Here is a 19,915-nt window from a genome sequence, read left to right as displayed (position 1 = left end):
ATCATTCTTAGGGGTAAAATGCAATACCTTTAATCCATAGGTGTCACTTGGAGAGTGGGGGTGAGAGATCCAGCACTGGGATAGATTTTGTCCACAGGCTATAATTCTCGAGAAATTTACTATTGCATTGAATTCCCATTCTGCGTGGACGGTTGTAAGAGATAGATAGAGCAGAGAAGAACGAGTAGACAATAATGGCCACTCATCCTGCTTCCAATGTTAATATCCCATATGTCCAGCACGGACAGGGGAGGTGTTTGCCAGAGGGAGGGGGTTTGGCAGAACAGCAGAAGCCAAGTAAGGCAATAGTAATGACAAGGCCAACTAATAAGCCTGTCCACCACAATACTTATCTATTGGTAAGTTAGTCCTTTTCAAAAGTAACTTAAGGTGTGTGACAGGTTCACAGGTGTATTGAGTGCATGGCTCAGTAACTTCTTCCTCAGGTGTAGGTGCCGTCTTCACTCTGGTATGGTGGGCCCACGGAGTTATGCCCTGCAGTTGTCAAGCTGAATGAGTGGTCAAGATGACAAGATAAGGTCCTGTCCACTTGGGGGTCTAACTGCTCTTGTGGATTTCCAGCCTTCCAGGTTTTCAAATAAACCCAATCCCCAGGGTACAAAGAATATAAAACCATGTCAGAAGGGGAAGGTAATTCCTGATTCCCTTAGGCGTGTAAAGCTTTGATTATTTCCCCTCTCTGTAAGGCATATTTCATTTGGTTCATATCCCTAAGTTTGGCTTTGTAGCCGGTCCTTCAGGAATGGGCCTCCTGTACATGATCTCTTATGGACTTAACCTGAGCTTTCCTTTAGGGGCTAATTGCATTCTCAAAAGTGCTGTGGGGCAAAGGGAGACCCAAGGTTGATGAGTCTCTTGACATAGTGTGGCTAAATTTCTTTTGAGAGTTTCATTTGTTCTTTTTACTTTTCCTGAAGATTGTGGTCTCCAAGAAGAGTGTAAACTCCATTTAATTCCTAGGGCTCTAGAGACTTCCTTAGTAATTTGAGAAACAAAGGCGGGCCCACTGTCACTTTGAATGGATTTAGGGGGCCCAAACTGAGGGATTATTTTTTTGAGCAAGGCCTTAGAGATCTCCGAGGTTTGGGTCGGGAATGTCTTGGTTTGGGTCGGGAATGTCTCCATCCAGCCAGAGGTGTCAGTCAAAACCAGCAAATATCTAAAAATTTCCTTGTGCCCGGGGCATTACTGTAAAATCAGTTTTCCAGTCTTGACCTGGATGTGTGCTTCTATACTGGGTGGGGGTCACTCCCTTGACCTTGGTGGGCGGTAAGTGTTGGGGTTATTCTGGAGACAGGGCAAGCTTCAACTACTTGTTTAAGGAGACTTCAGAAGTTGGGAGTAGTCATGGATTTGGTGAGCCACTGACACAGGGCCTCCTGCCCGTAACGTGTGCTCTGGTGAGCTTCCCGGATGGTTTGGAGTGCGGTAGCTGATAGGCTGTCCATGACTGTTAACCATCCATTCCTGATATTCTGAGCTTTTAAAATAGCCCCATCTCAAAGGCTTTTCTCTTTCTTCTGGGGTGTATATGGGAGTGTAAGAGTTAGGATCTGGGGGTACCAGTAGGAGTGACGTTTGAAGTCTGTCCCCACCCTCTGCTGCTTGTTTAGCCGCCATATCTGCTCTGTTATTTCTTCTTATAATTTCTGCTTCTCCCTTTTGATGGCCTCTACAGTGAATACAGGCTATACTCTTTGTCAGGAGTATAGCCGCCAGCAGCCTCATAATTCACCCCCCCCCCAATTTTTAATCTGTTTATTCCCTGAGGTCAGCATTCCGCTCTCCTTCCAGATGGCCCCATGGGCGTGTAGGATTGAATAGGCATATTTAGAGTCAGTGTAGATACTGACAACTTTCCCTTTCCCCAGTTCTAGTGCTCTGATTAAGGTAATTGACTCAGCCCTCCGAGCAGAGAAGCCAGAGGGCAAGGCTTTAGCTTCCACCCCTTCGGTGACAGAAACCACTGTGTAGCCTGCCTTTTGTTTTCCATCTTTCGCAAAGCAACCCCCACCAGTGAACCATTCCAATCCTGCCTTCTCTCTAGGGAAGGTTTTTAAGTCAGCCCTGCTGGAATAAACCTGTTCCATAACTTCCTCACAATCATGAGTTAATTTTGGACCTGTCTGAGGTAGCAAGGAGGCAGGGTTAAGGACATTACAGTGCCTCAGAGTCACAGACAGGTTGTCTAGAAGCATGGCTTGGACTTGGAGGGTTTGACCAGAGGATAACCAGTCTGCCCCCCTTTACCTTTATGAGGTGGTGTGGGGTCCAGATGGTCAGGGGCTGTGTCCAAAAGTTAATTTGTTAGCTTCTTTGAGAAGCTGAGAAGTAGCAGCTACAGCCTGTAAACATGGGGGCCATCCTTTAGCAGTTTGGTCCAATTGTTTAGAAAAACAGGCTACAACCTGAGTCAGAGGTCCAAGTTTTCGTTTAAGCAAGCCCAGGGCAGTTTCTCCTCTCTCATGTACATGTAGATGGAAGGGGAGACTCAGATAGGGTAAAGGTAACACGGGGATTCTCATGAGATGGTTTCTGAGTTTTAGGAATGTCCAGTCACAGTTGGGTGTCTGCTCAAAACGGTCAAGGTCCTTCCTTTTTAATTGTTCTTACGAGAGCTTAGCAATTAAGGCAGAATTGGGGACCCATATGTGGCAGAACTCAGGCATTCCCAGGAAACCCTGGAGCTGTTTTCTCGTACTAGGGATGCCATCTGGCAAATATGTTCTTTCCTCTCCTTAGTTAGTGCTCTGTGCCCCTTTTCTGTTATTAAATCCTAAGTGTTCTACCTGCTGGAGGGAGATTTGGCCTTTTTCCTTTGAAACTTTATATCCTCTCTCGGCCAGATGATTTAAGGCATTAACTGTGTTATGGTCGAAAAGCTCTTTGGTGGGGTAGCAATTAGAATGTCATCCACATATTTGAAATATAGTAGTTCTTTTTAAAAAAAATTAATATTTTATTTTTGGCTGCGGTGGGTCTTCATTACTGCGTGTGGGCTTTCTCTAGTTGAGGCGAGCAGGGGCTACTCTTCATTGCTGTGTGCGGACTGCTCATTGCCGTGGCTTCTCTTGTTCTGGAGCATGGGCTCTAGGTGCACGGGCTCAGTAGTTGTGGCATGCGGGCTCACTTGCTCTGCGGCATGTGGGATCTTCCCGGACCAGGGCTCGAACTGGTGTCCCCTGCATTGGCAGGCAGATTCTTAACCACTGTGCCACCAGGGAAGTCCTGGTCCCTTATTCTAACTCAAGGTCACTAAGAGCCTCAGCTAAAACCTTTCCGAAAAGGGTGGGAGAGTTTTTAAATCCCTAGAGCAGAACCATCCAGCAAAAATGTTGTTTTCTCATGCTGCCACCTGCCATTCAAATGCAAAAACGTACTGAGATTACAGGGCTAAGGGCACACAAAAGGTGTCTTTTAAATCTAGCACTGAATACCAAATCCTTTCGCAGTTTAGGGTAGAGAGTAAGGTGTAGGGATTTGGCACCACTGGATGAATTTCCTCCATAGCTTCATTTACAGCTTGGAGGTCCTGAACTAGCCAATATCTCTTGGTTTTTCTTTTTACTGGCAGATTAGGAGTGTTGCAAGGAAAATGGCAGGGTCTAAGAAGCCCTTGTTTGAGTAGACTTTCTACTTAATGGCCGCTAGGGCTTCTTTGCTTAATGGGTATTGTTTTATATTTGGGTGATTGTAGGCGGGTCGCAGCTTCACCACGACTGGTGGTGCCCTCCTGGCTCTGCCCACAGTGTCGTGGGCCCATACTGAGGGATTAATCCCCTCAAGGTTTATTGAGCCATTTTTCTTGGCAGAGGGTTGTAGCATGAGCGTTTTGGAATGGAAGGGAGTCTTAGGTATTTTGATGTTAAGTTTTGTGTCTCTGAGATAAATTGTAGCTCCCAATTTATATAAGTAAATCTCTTCCTATTAGAGGAATTAGGCATTCCTAATTAGGGACATACAGGAAACAGTGAGATAACTTTTTGCCTTCCACATCGCACTCAAGGTGCTCTATAATATTGCGTTCCTGCGGCTTCCCTTTCACTCCCATTATCTTACATTTATCTTTGGTCATTTTGCCTTGTTGGGTGTTCGAGACCCAGTAGGTGGCCCCTGTGTTGACTAAAAAGTCAGCCTTTGGGCTTCCCTGGTGGCGCAGTGGTTGAGAGTCCGCCTGCCGATGCAGGGGACACGGGTTCGTGCCCCGGTCCGGGAGGATCCCACATGCCGTGGAGCGGCTGGGCCCGTGAGCCATGGCCGCTGAGCCTGCGCCTCCGGAGCCTGTGCTCCGCAACGGGAGAGGCCACAGCAGTGAGAGGCCCGCGTACGGCAAAAAAAAAAAAAAAAAAAAAAAAAAAAAAATGGTACTTAATAATGACCTGCCCTTCCAATGACACCAGGTTTATGTTTGTATACACTCGGAGGCACTCCCCTTAGGTGCTCAAGGAAGGCTGAGGGATTTTCCTTCAGTCCTTGGATGACTCCTTGAACCTACTCCAATTTATGAGTTTCTTCCCCGCTGATTGAATGCCCTTCAGAATCGAATTCCTGAAATGTGTGAGGCGCTGCCGACCATTTTCCTCTAGATGGCCCCACCCAGGGTCCATGTCGGGAACAGCCTGGACTCCAGGCTGGTATACAGCATGCCCCGCGTTATTTTGATTGTTCTTAGCAGCTTCCTCCCTTGCATTAATTATAATCAGTACCTTTTCTTCCCCAGACAATAAGATGTTTAGGAGGGTTTGGGTATGCACTCAGATGAGTGTGCAGTATTCCCCAGACTAAATTAAGGGCTCCCTCGGGGTCTTCCCTTAAACCCTTGGATCGATCCTTCCAGTTATAGAGATCCAAGGAAGAGAAGGGTACCTACGCAGTGGTCAGTTCGCCCTTTGCATTGGGAACCGCCTGAAGGGGGAATAGCTTACTGATTCCAGAGGGCTGGTACTGAATGCTGCTACAGGTGTGCATTGGACTAGTCCCCAAGGAAGGTGTACTGAGAGATGGAGGTGAAAGAGTCGGGGAGGGGGACCACCCATTGGGCGGAAGAGGGGGCATCAGGTGGGGAGGTGGTGAATTTGAGGGAGTAGAGAGCGTCGGGGATTCAGGAGAGGTAAGGGTACATGTCGATGACTCAGGAGTCTCAGGTGAACTGTTGGAAGTGGGGCAGCTCCCCTTAGCAGAGGGAGGAAGTCAAGAGGATCCTCAGGCTGAGATTCCAATTCCAGGAAAGAGAAATTTGAACTAGGCTTGCATTTTTTCCAGAAGCCCTTTATTTGGCTAAGGGCCATGAAAAATTGGACATAGGAGATCTCATCCCATTTTTTTTTTTTAACGCTGGCAATAGAGGTCAAATTAAAGAATAGTATTAGAATTTAGAGAGTCATTAGTTGGCCGACTTTCTCCATCCGCCAGTTTATATTGGGGCCATGGGGTGTTACCGAAGAAAATAAGCTGTCTCCCTGTTAGTGGGCGCTACTCAAAGAATTTCCAGTTATGGAGAATGCACCTTAACAGCGTTCACTGGGATAGAGGCTTGATTACCCATACTGGGGAGTCCTAATTTAGTCTGTTTCCAACTTCCCAGTGGCTATGCAGATCCCACAAGATTGACCCACACCAAGTGGTTTAGGAGCTCTAACTGAAACCTGAACCAATCTTCGCAGGGGCTGGAAGGGGAGACACTGTCCAAGAGGGCCTTAGTTATAAAGCCACCCTCCCTTTTTTTTTTTTTTTTTCCTCCCTTTTTTTTTAACGTTTATTTTATTTATTTGGTTGTGTAGGGTCTTAGTTGCGGCAGGCAGTCTCCTTAGTTGCGGCTCGCCGGCTTCTTAGTTTTGGCACGTGGCCTGCTTAGTTGTAGCTTGCAAACTCTTAGTTGCGGCACGCATGTGAGATCTAGTTCCCTGAGTAGGGATCGAACCGGGCCCCCAACGTTGGGAGCGCGGAGTCTTAACCACTGCGCCACCAGGGAAGTCCTTATAAAGCCCCTCTTAAGTCGGTAACTAGATGTTCCCAGACCTTCTGTGGGGCTGTAGGAGATATCTTTCAGAAAGCAGTCCCCAGAGATAGGGTGAAGGGGGAGTGGGAAATAAGGGTTCTCTAATCAGATAAATTGCTCAGATGAAGAGCCTCTCCAGTAGTCAGGGAGGCTTGTTCACAAAAGGTGTGTCCCTGCTCCGTTACAGGTAATCAGGCAGGGAGGCCGAATGCCCATTTGGTATGTGTCCAGTTTTCTATACTCTCAGCTACGAGGGCCCTAGGACTTTGGACAGTTTGGGGGTCCTCCTCTTCCTTCCCCAACTAGACAAATTGATTTTCCTGAAGTCTGATGAAAACAAGATTTTTAAAGGGTTCACGTCTCAGAGGAGGGATTCCTAGGGATCTGTGGTGGAGGGTAGTGGGGAGGGACCTACCCAACAGAGACGTATACCTTGCCCCGGGATGGCAAGTTAGGGCAAGAGGAACCAACACAAAAGGTGTGCTCTTGGATTTTTGACTATACCCTAGAGGTGGGAACGCTGTAGAGGTTGAGGCTGTGAATGCTTTACAGTGTGCCTGCTTACACGGACATTTGCTTCTGGTTGGCAGGGTACCCAGTGCTCATCTACCCTGGTGCATGACCAACTTATCCTTTTTGGTGGCAAACGCCATAGTGGCCTTCAAGTGCTCAACGCGTGCCCACAGTCGTGGCACGTATTTCCAAGAGCATTAGGACAAACAAAACCACATAGAACAGAGATTGAAGCTTCACTCATATCAAGAGCAGAGACTAGGGCTTATGTCACACACATGAAACAAAGAGATGTTCTTTACCTGAGGAGTGTTCCACCTGCCTGATCCTTGGCTGCTTTTCAATCTCAGGCTTAATTTAGTAGCCCTTACTGGCCCAGCAGTTGAGAACTGGGGCAAACAGCTCAGTTATTTAGCCGGCTTTGTTGGCCCTGGGTCAGTGAGTAACCCTGAGTTAACAGACAGAATGCACCCCTTGTTGGATGCCAGAATTTGTTACCAAATTAAGTTGTATGGACCCTGCTCAGGCCCTAGCCGAGCCGACGTGCCCTGCCTCAGCGCGAGAAGGTTCTTTTTCCTGCTTGGGTTAAGCATTATTCAGCGGGCAGAGATTGGAGAAGCAGGGACTAAGTTTACAGATCAATTTATCACCCACTTGGTGAGAGGGATTTAATTTTAAAGATAGAAGTGAGGCTAATGATGGGAAGGCTTAGGCATGAAGTCTGCCTGGGAAGGGGCAGGGCTTTTTCAGGGGAGTGGAGTGCCACCCCCTTTTTAATGCTTTTTTTGTCCTTAATGTCCAGTTATGGCAGCCGGTAGATGTGTCATTTAATATGCTAATTTAGAAAAATCAACATATAATGAGACCCAGGGTCTGTTGGAGGTCAGGTTTGTGGCCATCTCGTTCCCAGCTAGTTCCATCTAGTTTTTTTGTTTGTTTGTTTCTTACCTTCTTTTTTTTGTGTCTTCCTGTCTTATCTCTGGATCCCTTAACTTAAAGATTTATGTTAACTCCTGCTAAAGGTGGAGGTTGCAGGGTTGTGAGCAAAGACCTGGAGCAGCTGTGACAGCAAAATGACTCAATGCAGACATGAATGAGAAAGGTTCACGGGGTTGAGGGGAGAACGTTTTGGACTAGTTGGTTGAAAATCTGGTCCCTTCCAGGGTTCAGCCACTTGCTGGACATGAGGCCAAGAGCCGGTCTCTCCATGGCTCATTCCCAGCAGCATGTTCTTTGGCAGAAGAACAAAACCTGGGTCTCCCTGGTGGCAGTCTTCCCTCATGCTTTGCGGACGCTGCATTGCCGCTTCTGCTTACATTTCACTGAGGTTAGAGGCTGGTCCGAGGAGTAACTTGGCATTTTGTGTGGTTGTAGGTATGTCTGCGATTACACCTACTACCTGTCTTTGCATCATGGAAATGGGTGCGCGGCGCTCGTCCATGTCCCTCCATTATCTCCTTCGCTTCCGGCTAGCCTGCTGGGAAAAGCCCTGCGAGTTATCATCCAGGAAATGCTGGAGGAGACTGAGAAAGCCAGGTCTCAATGCCTGGTTCACAGAAACTCAGCCTTTGTGATTCCAGACAGGGGGAACCAACTGGGAGACTGCTCCTTTAGAGAAAATTAAATGTTTCAGTCCTGTATGTAGAGTTCAACTGTGCTTTGAGAGGCTTTTACAATTTTGCTTGTAAAACAGTTTACACAGAGGAAAAAAAGTTCTGAATTAGCCCAATGAAATCACAAAGGGTTATTTTATGGTCAGAAGAAAGAACACTGTGAAAGGCAGACATTTCACAAGGGCTTAACTAGCTTCAGTTACGGTTTTCCGGACAATAAAATGAAATGCTAGTAATTTTTTTTCCTCTTAAAAGTCTACGCAGCAGGCCTGTGTGATCCTGCCCAGATTTCTGGGACCCCAGACCTGTTCTGCGAGCCCCGTGTGGTGGGATGGCCTGCGACTGGCCGACCCGTGGGAAACGCAGGTGCAGCTGCTACTTGGGCGCCCCACTCTGGGCCTCCAAGCTTGTGCATCCAGGTGCTGTGGGCAGCTTGTGAGCCACTGAGTCTTTAGTGTTTGGTTTCTTCTTCTTTTTTTTTTTTTTTTTTTTGCGGTACGCGGGCCCCTCACCGCTGCAGCCCCTCCCGCTGCGGAGCACAGGCTCCGGATGCGCAGGCCCAGCGGCCATAGCTCAAGGGCCCAGCTGCTCCGCGGCACGCGGGACCCCCCCCCCCCCACCCCGGACCGGGGCACGAACCCGCGCCCGCCGCATCGGCAGGCGGACTCGCAACCACTGTGCCACCAGGGAAGCCCTGGTTTTTTCTTTTTTAACTTTATTTAAAAAATTATTGTAAAATACACATAACAAAATTTTAACCATTTTTAAGTGTTCAGTGGCATTATGTACATTCACTTGTTGTGCAACCATCACCACCATCCATCTCCAGAATTTTCTCATCATCCCAAACGGAAACTCTGTACCCATTAAACAGTGTCTCCACCCTTCTCCCCCCACCCCCGGCCCTTGGCATCTATTATTCTACCCTCCATCTCTGAATTTAACTACTCTAGGGACCTCATGTAAATGGAATCCTTGTCCTTCTGTGACTGGCTTATTTCACTGAGCATAACGTCTTCAAGGTTCATCCATGTTGTGGCATGCATCAGAATTTCCTTCCTTTGAGGCTGAATAATATTCCATTGTATGTATAGACTACATTTTGTTTATCCATTCATCTTTTGATGGACACTGGGTTGCTTTTACCTTTTGGTTATTGTGAATACTACTACTATGAACACTGGTGTGCAAATATCTGTTAGAATCCTGGTGTGTGTGTGTGTGTATGTGTGTGTATTGCTGGATCATAAGGTAATTCTATGTTTACTTTTTTGGAGGAGCAGCTATACTGCTTTCCATGGCAGCTGTATCACTTTATATTCCCCCAGTAGTGTTTGGTCCTAAAGCAAAGGTTAATAGCTGGGTTTAGCTTCTCTGCCATGGTCAGTGTTATCCCTACCTTTTAAGAAACAGAACCTCCCCTTTTCATCTTTCATTTTGCCTTTATGACACGGTTCCAAGCTGTTCACAGCAAGGTTTTACTTGTCCAGTGTTTTCTGGGGGCAAATTTCCATTGGGAACCCCATTAGCAACACTGTATTTTGGAGAAAGAGCTTGAAGGTGGCTAAGCTCTGGGAAATTTCTTCTTATGTTGGTATGCTCACAGCTATCATTTTCCACTTAATTCCATTAAAAAAAAATCATCGTCACTTAGTACCCAGATTTATTCACTGTAAGAAAAAGCAGCTGCACCTTAATAACAAAGGAACTGGGCAAAGGAACTCGCTTTACCATTAGCCCTCCAGCACACTTGTGCATTTGTAATAGACTTTACAGGACCCCTTTGCAAATGAAACTGGCTCACTTGCCATAAAACAGATCAAAGTCCTACTGTAGCAGATCAAAGGCAGCAAGTGGGGTGGGATGGTCTGGCCAACAAGCATAGGTCCTGCTGCACGGCTGTTAATGTGGAGAGCCTTCTGTAGTTGTAGGCAAACACCTGCTACCCAGAGCCCGGGACACCCCCTTATTTTAGCTTCTGTCTCAGGACGGTGGCAAGCAGGCGTCCTCTGGGACCCGGCTCCAGTGTTATTTCAGATTGTAAAATGCGTATGGCTTGGCGCCAAGCAAACTCTTAGATGTCATCCAGTTGGAGGCCCAGAGCTCCCTCTTGATGAACGTCCCTGTCATCTCCCCTCTGTGGCCTCCAGGGTTTTTTAGGGAGAACCCCAGAGGCCCAGTTCACATCCTGGTCTAAGTGGCCTGCCATCCCCCGCTGATACACACTGGGGTCTGTTTAGTTATGGCTGATACGCAGCAGTTCTGAGACAGTTTGAAAGCTGACACAGCTTCAAAAGGCTGAGCCCTGGGTTGGTCATTTAATAGCTGGGGGTCTTGGACATATCTGTGTGTTTACTCATCTGTAAAACAGAGTAATAAAAATCCTTCCTTTGCAGAGTTGTTGTGAAGATCTGGTGAGAGAATGGATGTGAAAGTCCGTCAGTGATGAGAGGAAACTTTACTGAATGTGGGCTTGTTGCTGGACCTGTGAGGGTAAATATGGAAATAGCCCTGCTGGATTGTGGGCTTAAGCAGTGGCGTGGTGGGGAGAGGGTCTAACACTTCTAAAGACCCAGCACCTTCATCCTCAGAAGAAACTGCTGCTCTTCTGGCTGAGGACAGGTGCAGACTGCGCCTCCACAGCCTGGAAGCACGGCATCACCCAGCGGGGAACGTGGGAATCCTGCAGGGCTCCTGTGTCCTCCCCACTAGAGCCCAGACACCCACCCAGGCCTCAGATATGAGCCTGCTGTTAGTCATCGGTCATCTAGTGAGGGTCCCCTGAGTGCCAGGCACTCCGTGACAATGGTAAGCAAAACCCCGGGGCAATGCCAAGCTTGAGAGTCCCCTCTTTTTTGTTTAGGTCCAAGTATTTGAGACTCACCAGGTCTTAAGTAGGCATGGCCTTTCATTTACTTCTGCTGCCTACACCTTGCTAATTAGCGCTTTGTCCAGTAGCCTGATTTTATTACTGGAGTATAATTTCCCATGATCAAAGTTTAATGAATGATGAGCTTGTCTTCCTGATGTGTCTCAGGTTTGATTCTAGAACATGTACAGCTTGTTTCCTTAGAACACTTCCTACCATAACCATTCCCCCTGGCAAAGATAACGATGCCCAGATTGTAGAGTCCCTGGGGCAGGCCAAGCTCGCTGGCTGGAAAGTAACTAACGTTTCTGAGCAGCGCCAGGGAGCCGCATCCTGTGTGCATGTCTATGGCCTCAGCTGCACTCTCTGAGGAGGTGTGCTGGCTGTGAGGGACCAACAAGGACATGAAAATGTGCAGAAAGTCCTTTGCCCCAGAGTCACCCAGATCAAACCTGCCCTGACTTTTGTCAGTGGAAAAGTCTACACATCATTCAAAAATCAAGTACAGATTTCTATATTTTATGTATTCACATTTTCTTCTGGCTGATTTAATGGAGTGAGAAACAGAATAGCTTCCCCGTTCACCAGCAATTTGCATGCCGAGAAGGTTCAGCTGTCAGAAATAGAGCGAAGTCTTCATGCAGAACACCTCCCAGCGACATGTGTGAACACACATGCCACACGTAGCTCAGCTTCCCTGCTCAGAAGTGTGGTGATTCTTCCAGAAGGGGTGGAGGGTGGGGCAAAATCAGAGACCAAAAATGCATACGGAATTCTTTTATTTAACTTAAACCATGTAGTACTTTAACTACTAGAAAAAAGCAGAGTAAGAGAAACTAAAGTTGCCTTAGCTTCAGCCGTTCAAAATAGACAGTTTCTTTTTTTTCCATAAAGAATCCAGAGTATATCGCAATAACAGGAATAAATTCTTACAACAGAATATACAAAAAAACCTTTTGAAATTTTTTTCATCTACTGATTTTTTTATATAAACAGAGGAATTTTTTTAGGAATAATTTATACACAGAAAGTCATTTTATGTAACAAATTGGCCATGTTATTACCTTTTTTTTTTTTACTTTTTTTTAAAAACTTTTTTTTTTAAACAAGAAAACTCAGAAAATGCATTATTTGCGATGCATCCATTCCATCGCGCCTTCTGATTTGATTTTTTTTTTTTTTTTTTTTGTCCCAGAGGTAGACAAACTCTGGCAAACCTCTCACCTCAACCTCACTGGCTTAGAAAGCAGACAGGTGTTTTTGCCAAGCATCTACTCCACCTGTGGATGTGTCTGTGCAACGCCAAACATCCAAATGAAAAGTTGCAAACAAAACCCAAATTGTTTCTGGATCTTTCTCCCATGTAGAGCAAAACACCCAAATGTTGCCAATGATGGGGATTTTGTGGGGCTGTGTTGACATGGCCAATAACCCATTGGGAGCTAGAGGAAATGGAGTCAAACTTAAAAAAAATCTGGTGTGTGTATAGTTTTTATTAAAAAGAATTTGTTTTGCACTGAAAAAAAAAATCTATGTTCGGTGTTCTGCCTTAAATAAAAATAAATAGGGTCTCTTCCTTGTTATAGCAAAGCATTAATCATGATATGAGGCATGTAAGCAAATGGCCTGCGTGCACCAGAATTACCATCTTTTGTGTGATAAGTCTGTATGCTGTGCTCACTGTGAAAACCGTCAGCTGCGCAATGAAGTCCTTCCATCTCAAGGCATTGTATAACAGTACAACTACCAAACCGACCCAACCAGATGCCGAAGGTGCCATATGGCACCACTGCGCTGTAACACCTCTGCTGTTTCCTTGGCCAGTGAGGTTCTTTCAGTCTGTTAAAGTAGCTACGCTCCAAAGGGAAATGACCAGTAAAAGATGATCCCCTGCCCAACCAGAGGGTTCTGGAAGACCAAGATACTGAAGATACAGAACTACTTCTTAAATCATCATCATTCCTTTGTTATAAACTAGGGCACAAAACATGGGGGGAAAGAGGGTGAACTACGGCTTGGGTCAGGGAAAAATCCTTTTTTGGCATATTGTAAAGCTAGCTAGTAAACAAGTGTCCTAAAAAAATGGATCACAAACACACATTTGCACACACAGAGAAAAAAAGTGTCTTTAAATTATTCTCAGCAATTATAAACTACAAACATTTTATAAAATTATTCTATGTTCTTACAAAAATGCAATGAAACATTTAATTAGTTCTTGTAAACCAGATCTTCGTCAACTGACTACCCGTAATCTACTGGACTTAAGAGCCCTATTGAAAACGCTAATGAGTGACTAATTACAACGATGTTTACCAGAAAGATGGGGACACACACAAACATGGACATACAGATGAGTGATCATTATGTTCTTGCAGAAACAAAATAAAACAAAACCCTAAAGTCATGCCCCAGAACTGACACCTGACGGGTGAGATGCAGTTTGCGTTCTTGGAACAATTTGACTGAACTCCGCAGTAACAGTTTCCAAAGTAGGATGTTAGGTTTATCTGTTGAAACCAAATGCCCATGGATGACTGTTGAGCCTTGATGTGGTCTGATACCTTTAGAAACCATCAAGTTCCAAGCACAGCCCACACTTCTTCCAAGCCCTGTACCTTCTGCTTGTGCTTCCTCTCTCCACGTCATTCATGATCCCTGTTAGAATGGTTTCCTGCTGCCTTATCATTCCACCATCAAGGAGTGTTCATCTGCTTTTTCTCTAAATGACCAACTAGTCATCTAAGCTGGAGGCCAAAAACGAAACCCTCTGGCCTGTCCAAGGTCTGTATCTTCAGCATCTCTGGCAACAGAGGTTCAATCTACACAACATCCTCTCTTGAAGTTCTCATTGGTACCACCAACTATGTCAGAGTGGAGTAAGAAAGTTTGATTTTCATCACTGGTTCTTAAAGAGTGGATCTCTGGTCCATATCTCCCAATGCTGCTTAGCCCAGGAAGTGAAAAGACAGCCAACAAACACAAAAGTACCATTAACAAAAGGACAAACCCCAAACCTTAAATGCATTACTGGGACTTCTGGAATGGGCCAAGGCATATACCGTGGAGCTTTACTGTCAACTGGAGGGCGCCTGTGTTTTGAAAAGGAGTTGCCTTTGACCCTGTCTGGCTGGAGGACCCAACAGTGACAGCTGAGGACCTTGGACCAAGCATCCTAGCCTTCTCACTGATCTAAGTGTGACCTTGCCATAACAGCGGCCTGCATCCCGTGCAGCCACCTGCCAGCAGAGGTGGGCTGCTGAGAACGAGGTTTTGGTGGAACAAACTGGCCTAGAATTTGGCGTCATACTTGGCTCTTACATCTGTTATCCCAACTGAAACACACCACTTCATGCCAAGCATTTTGCCATTTAGTTCCACAATAACCATTTTTTCTATCATTGAAATGTTGTTCCAAGTCATAAGAAACAGGCTGGAAGGAAAGGCCAGTGTCGGCCATGAACACGGTCTTCTATCTTCCAAGGGGGAAGCACATTCCAACTGTGTCAAAAGTCAGGACATCCTCTAAGGGAGTCCTGGGGTGGTCTGGGTCTCACCCAGCTGAAGTTCAACAACGTCTCCAGAATACACCAGCTCCTGCTGCCTCAGGGAAGGGCTGTGTGTGATCATGTTTTAATGCTCACATCAGTTCAATGATGTGCCTCAGTGGTTCACGTCACTTCAAGCAGTGTGAGCTGCTGTCAGGAGGCTGCATGGAGAATGCCACAACTCAGCTTAAGTTATTTGGAGCATACAAAGGAGGAAACCAAGAAGAGGTGGGAAAATCAGCATAAAATTAGGCTAGAACTGTGGATAGATGATGCCTTGGTATAGTTAAGGTGGGTGGTTTGGTCCAGTAAAATGACTGCACCATCACACAAGCAAAATTTTCTTTTATTTAAGTGTTTCTGAAGCATTTGTTATGATGGGCACTATACTGTTAGTGTTTTCTTTCTACTTAAAAGGAAAACCACCTACATAAAACAAAAAGTGACACCGACAACTCGGACAGTTTAAACAAAACCCTTATAACCAGCTGAATGATCTGTAGAAATCCAGTTGTGGAAACCGGTAGGTATGTGCAAAAGAGAGGAGAGGCCACTATTCCAAGGGGTCACCTACAGTGTGGAAGCGGGAAACCCTGATCAAACATTATTTCTCAATGACCTTAAGATCCCAGGGGACTTGGGAAAGGGGTGGGGGGGGGCGGGTGTTCTAGCAGGAGGGAAGAGCTCCTGAGTGTAACTGCAGTCCTGGGACCGTAAAGGAGCCACCACACTTTGGGAGACGCCCACTGCGTTTCCCAGAAAAAACGCTAGTGCCTGTGAGAGCAGCTGCTGGAGGGGGTGCGCCGTCCACCCCGTGAACTGCGGGATGAGGGGATGAGGCACAGCCCCAGTGGGGGCACGGCGCCCACCGCTGGCCCCTTCCAGCCCGAAGGTTTGGTACGTCTTTGTTTTCCCCTGGGGAGGAGGTGAGGGTGAGGTTGAGAGAACTGCTTGGAGAGGGAGAAGGGGACTCTTCTCCGTACATTCCACGTGAGACTGGCCGTCAGGTCAGGAACCTGGAGCGGGCTTTTGGCGCCCAAGCGGCCGCACGAGGGGCTGAGCCGGCCTAGCCGGAAGCCCAGCACCCACCCCGCGGCCACAGGGACAGCGGGGGCCCTAAGGAGACACCCCCTGACCCTGGCCCCAGCACTGCCTGTTCTCAAGACCTGGAAACCACTGCTCTTCCCTGTCTGCCACCCAATCTGCACCAAGTAGCTGGTTTCCAAGACAACCGGGCCGGGGCCCCTCTCCGCCTCTTGGGATACCGAATCAGGAGAGCAACAGAAGCGACGCAAAATGAGACGTCGCAGAAAAAGGCGAGCTGTTTGAAATGAGTGGAGAGGTGAGCTAGTGTTGCTTTGACCCCGGAATACAGCCTGGCCTCTCCCTGCGTCACCTGGTGTGTACGGCCTGTGGTGTGGATGAGGTTACCAGTATCAACGGCATATTGTCAGGTGCTGAGAAATGTGAGATGTATTCTTTTTATATATACACATATAAAAAATAAGAGTGAGGTAGATAAATGTTTGGAAAAAAAACCAACAAAAACCCAAAAACTGTCCCATCTTACACACACACACACACACACACACACACACACACACACACAAAAACCCTTTTCTCAGTATTTAAATTCATAAGGGGGCTTCTCTACAGTGATTTAAACTGGTATCACAAAATAAATTAAAAGAAAACTACATATAATACCTTCTTAATTAATTTTTTTTTTCATTTTTTTAAGGGAAAAACTATGGGACAGAGACTAGAGAAAACAGTGGGACTGAAACTACTAACAAGCAAAAAAGCACTACAAACTTTCTTTTTTGTGTTTAATCTCCAGTCACAACTAGCAATCATTATGTTGTAGCTTTGTTCTTACTCATAATTTAAACATTTCCATCCTAGAAGCAACTCTTGTGCTGTCATCACTCTGGTGAGAAGTGCTAAAAACTAAACAAAACAAGACCCCCGGGCCCCGAGGACGCGGCTTTCCTGGCCGAGGAACAGCGCGCCTGCGCCAGGGCTCCTGTCCCCTGGAGGGGAGCACCGGGCTTCGGCCCCGCGGCGCCTGCGCTGTCCCGCGCTGGCAGCGGGCTGGCCGGCACCCCGAGGATACTGCCCCTGCGCCCTACTCCCCGCCGGTGCCAGGGGGTCCCTGGGGAGTCTCTAGTTCTAAGGACAGGGAGGTCAGTCTGGAGGGTGGTGGCGGGAAGCCGCAGACGGGCCCACTGGAGCGCGCTCGGCTGCACCCCTGGACTCAGCAGCTGTTTTCCGTGGGATGGAAGGGTTAAATATCCATTAAAAACAAAATAGTAATCCAAATGCCTAGTGTCTGCAGTTAAAACTGCTGTTGTACCCAAGAATTAAAAAAATAGATATATGTGTGTCACAGCCAAAACAAAGGCAAGGGAAAGAGAAGGTGAGACTTTTCAACAATGATGAATATAAACACTGAACAAGGATGTGCGAAATATTTAACCTTTTTTTCTGACCTGAGTTTGTATCATGTCTTGCACTATAACAGACTCAAATGCTCTGTGAGAGCAGGCTGGGGAGAGAAGGTCCAGGGCAGGCGCCCACCTTCTCTCCACCTGCTCCCCTCACCAGCCTCGTGCCCACAGAGCCTATGGGGTAGAAGAGAACTAACGGGGCAGGGGAAGTGGGGAGGGGTATGTATTTATAAAAAGGCATCAAACAGTTCATGGCAAATTATGTTATATAAGTATCAATTACTGGGAAAAGAGGAAGAAAGTCACGCACTCTAGTACAAAGCATAAGAAGTTTCTTGGAGTGAGCAGAGAGGGAAGAGGGTAGACCTGAAGGTTTTCATAGATTAAATCCACAAAGATAAAGAACAAAAAAAATAGCAGCTTTTTTTTTTCTGTACAGACGTATAGATGAATATCTGAACCGTAAAAAAGTTATAAAAGTGACATTAAAGACGATGTGTATGCAAATGTTTCATGGTCTAACATAGAACTGTAAGACCCATGAAGAAGTCCTAGTAACAGAGAAAATGTCAACAAAGCTTAGAATGCTTGAATCCATTTACTGCTTTTCTTCGTACTGTTGTTGTGGTATTTGAATTTCTTTCCTTGCAAACTTGCATAAACAGTTGGGCTGAGTCCCTGGATACCCCTTCCCATCTGTGTTCTTGGGGGCCAGGTGGGGAGCTGGGGCGGGGACAGGAGACTGGCACGCGGTCGACCTTTACTCAAAGCCTGTCTTCCAGGCTCCCGACAGGGCCTGTTTCCTCCAGAATTCCTGGGGGCTAGAAGGTGTGGGTGCAGAAGGGGGAGTGGGGAAGCCATCTTCCCTGAGAGGAAGTCTCATTCTGTCCAGTTCCCCCAAATAACAACCTCGTCAAAAGCAATCAGACCTGTGTGAATGTGAGACTTGAAAAGAACACCAGGGGACGATCGGATGGAGGGCATCACCAGCGTGGCTCTTAACGAGTGACTAGCTACCATGCTCGCTCAGGCCTCTGGAAACAAAAGAACAGTGTGGGGACGGTGAGGGAGAAAGTTCGGGGTTTTGGCAGAATTTGGCAGCGTTAACATGGTAACAACCTTGGATGAACGATGGCCCTTTGTAAATTTTGTATGTCCCTAAAAATGTTAAAGATACGGTTAAAAAATCCTGTCTCAACGTGTTTTATAAAGACCTATGGTGACCGGCAGGTGTGTTCCGGGGGGCCATGGAGGGACAGACGTTGCCTCAATCCAATACAAAGGGCGTCCCGGCTGGGCTTGCAGCAAATGTGTTTCCATCATGAAGCAGAAAGAAAGAGAAAGGTGAGAGAGAGGGAGAGAGAGAGACAGGGAGAGAGAGGAGACTTGATTCTCAAGTGTTCTGTTGCTATTAAGTGTTGTCATTAAGGTTCTTAAAGGCCCATGTCAGTTAAGGGTTTGGGTAGGGAAATAAAAAGCTGCTTTGCATATTGAAAAAAGGAACATCCCAAATGTGTTTACTGCAGAGAAGCCGTCTCCCGTGGGCAGCAATGGCAGTTCTGAAGATCCACTGAGGTACAGGAGGCTGTGAATAGATTGTTAAAACTCTCCCCCCCACCCGCCGCCGTGTGCGCACGTTACTGTTTGCACGGATCGGGATCCAGGATCAGCAGGTCGAGGACTGGGGCAGAGGCAAGGCCCGCTCCTTCTTGCGGCCCCCGTTCATGTGCGCATAAGGCTGTCTCTCGTCGAAGCTGGCTCGAAGGACCAGCACGCCAGGGCCCGGACCGTTCTCGGCCTTGTGTCCTGAGTGTCTGTCGGGCAGCGGCAGGGAGGACGAGGAGGCCGAGGGGTCCAAGGGGACACTCTCCATGTTCTCCGGCTCTAGGTCCAGCTCCTCTGGCTCAGGCGGCTTGTTCTCCTCGCTGTAGTAGAAGGAGACCTCCCGGAAGCCGGGCTCCATCTCGTCCTTGATGCTGCTGATGATCTCCAGGAAGGAAGGCCTCATCTTGGGGTTGTACTGCCAGCACATGCGCATCAGTTCAAACCTGAGGGGAAGACAGACAGAGATGGGCCCAGCCTGGAAGGGGGCTGCGCCCAAGCAGCCCCGTGGCTACTTGCTGTGGCTTCCCCGCCTCCACGTGTACAGCAAGTGTGCCAAAGCAGTTCTGCTGCCTGTCTGGGCCTCTGGCTTTCTATCTTGATGGCTCAAGTAGCCTTCAGCTTCTCCTGACTTACGTCCACCAATGCAGTCACTTCATCCAGACCCAGGACCCAGGACCCTCCATGATACAAAACCCAAACTCTCACTGCCTGAGCAGGACAAATACACGTTCCACACAAGTCTGCTATTACAGGTATTATTTACATAAAAAACAAACCAGCTTTCTATTTGAAGCATCTCTTGCAGCCACTGATTAAACATTATTTCCAGAATTAGAATGCAAGAAACCTCTGGTTTCTCACTAATAAGGCTGAGCAGTGATCACAGCTTTCCCCACGGTGATCTCTCCTTCAGTTCCACCCATGCTATTTTTACGCTTCCTCCTGGTGGCAGGGGACCACTGGCAGAGAACTGAGGACAGGCAGTGCCAGGCAGCATGGCTGCAAGACAGAAGGGGCGCACGACCCATGTCTGGCGCCAGGGCTCAGGCTGCTCACTGCATGCCCTGGGGTGGCAGAGCCGGTCTGGGAGCCCGGCTGCCCTGAACCCAATGAGAGGCCCAGTGGGGTCCTGAGCCAGATGCCAACAAGCCAGCAGGGAGAGCCTGGTGGCAGAGTCCCTGCACAGGCCTGGGGCAGGCAGAGAGGGCACCTGGGCTGCAGCCCCTGGGAAGCCCTCAGAGTCACGTGGCCACAGGGAGCAACCCGGCATCGGGCCCAAGCCCCCAGAACAGGAGGCT

General features: G+C 47.5%; 2 protein-coding genes across 7 annotated transcripts in view; one reads left to right on the top strand and one right to left on the bottom strand.

Moving 5' to 3' along the window:
• Positions 1-10,527, top strand: part of PGPEP1L (pyroglutamyl-peptidase I like) — a 51,252-nt gene extending 40,725 nt beyond the window's left edge. Inside the window, 2 exon segments of the mRNA XM_028495220.2 lie at positions 7,907-8,085; positions 8,088-10,527. Coding sequence (XP_028351021.1) covers positions 7,907-8,085; positions 8,088-8,146 — 238 coding nt within the window. The 3' untranslated portion in view covers positions 8,147-10,527.
• Positions 10,528-11,807: 1,280 nt separating this feature from the next.
• Positions 11,808-19,915, bottom strand: part of IGF1R (insulin like growth factor 1 receptor) — a 309,956-nt gene continuing 301,848 nt past the window's right edge. For all 6 annotated transcript variants that reach the window (XM_028495218.2, XM_028495214.2, XM_028495217.2 and 3 more), the window contains one exon: positions 11,808-19,060. In XM_028495218.2, the coding sequence (XP_028351019.1) occupies positions 18,679-19,060 (382 nt within the window). In that variant the 3' untranslated portion in view covers positions 11,808-18,678. The remainder of the gene's footprint in view (positions 19,061-19,915) is intronic.

Source organism: Physeter macrocephalus, chromosome 11 (genome assembly GCF_002837175.3).
Source record: "Physeter macrocephalus isolate SW-GA chromosome 11, ASM283717v5, whole genome shotgun sequence".
Classification (NCBI taxonomy): Eukaryota; Metazoa; Chordata; class Mammalia; order Artiodactyla; family Physeteridae; genus Physeter; species Physeter macrocephalus.
This window is presented reverse-complemented; position numbering and strand designations above follow the sequence as displayed.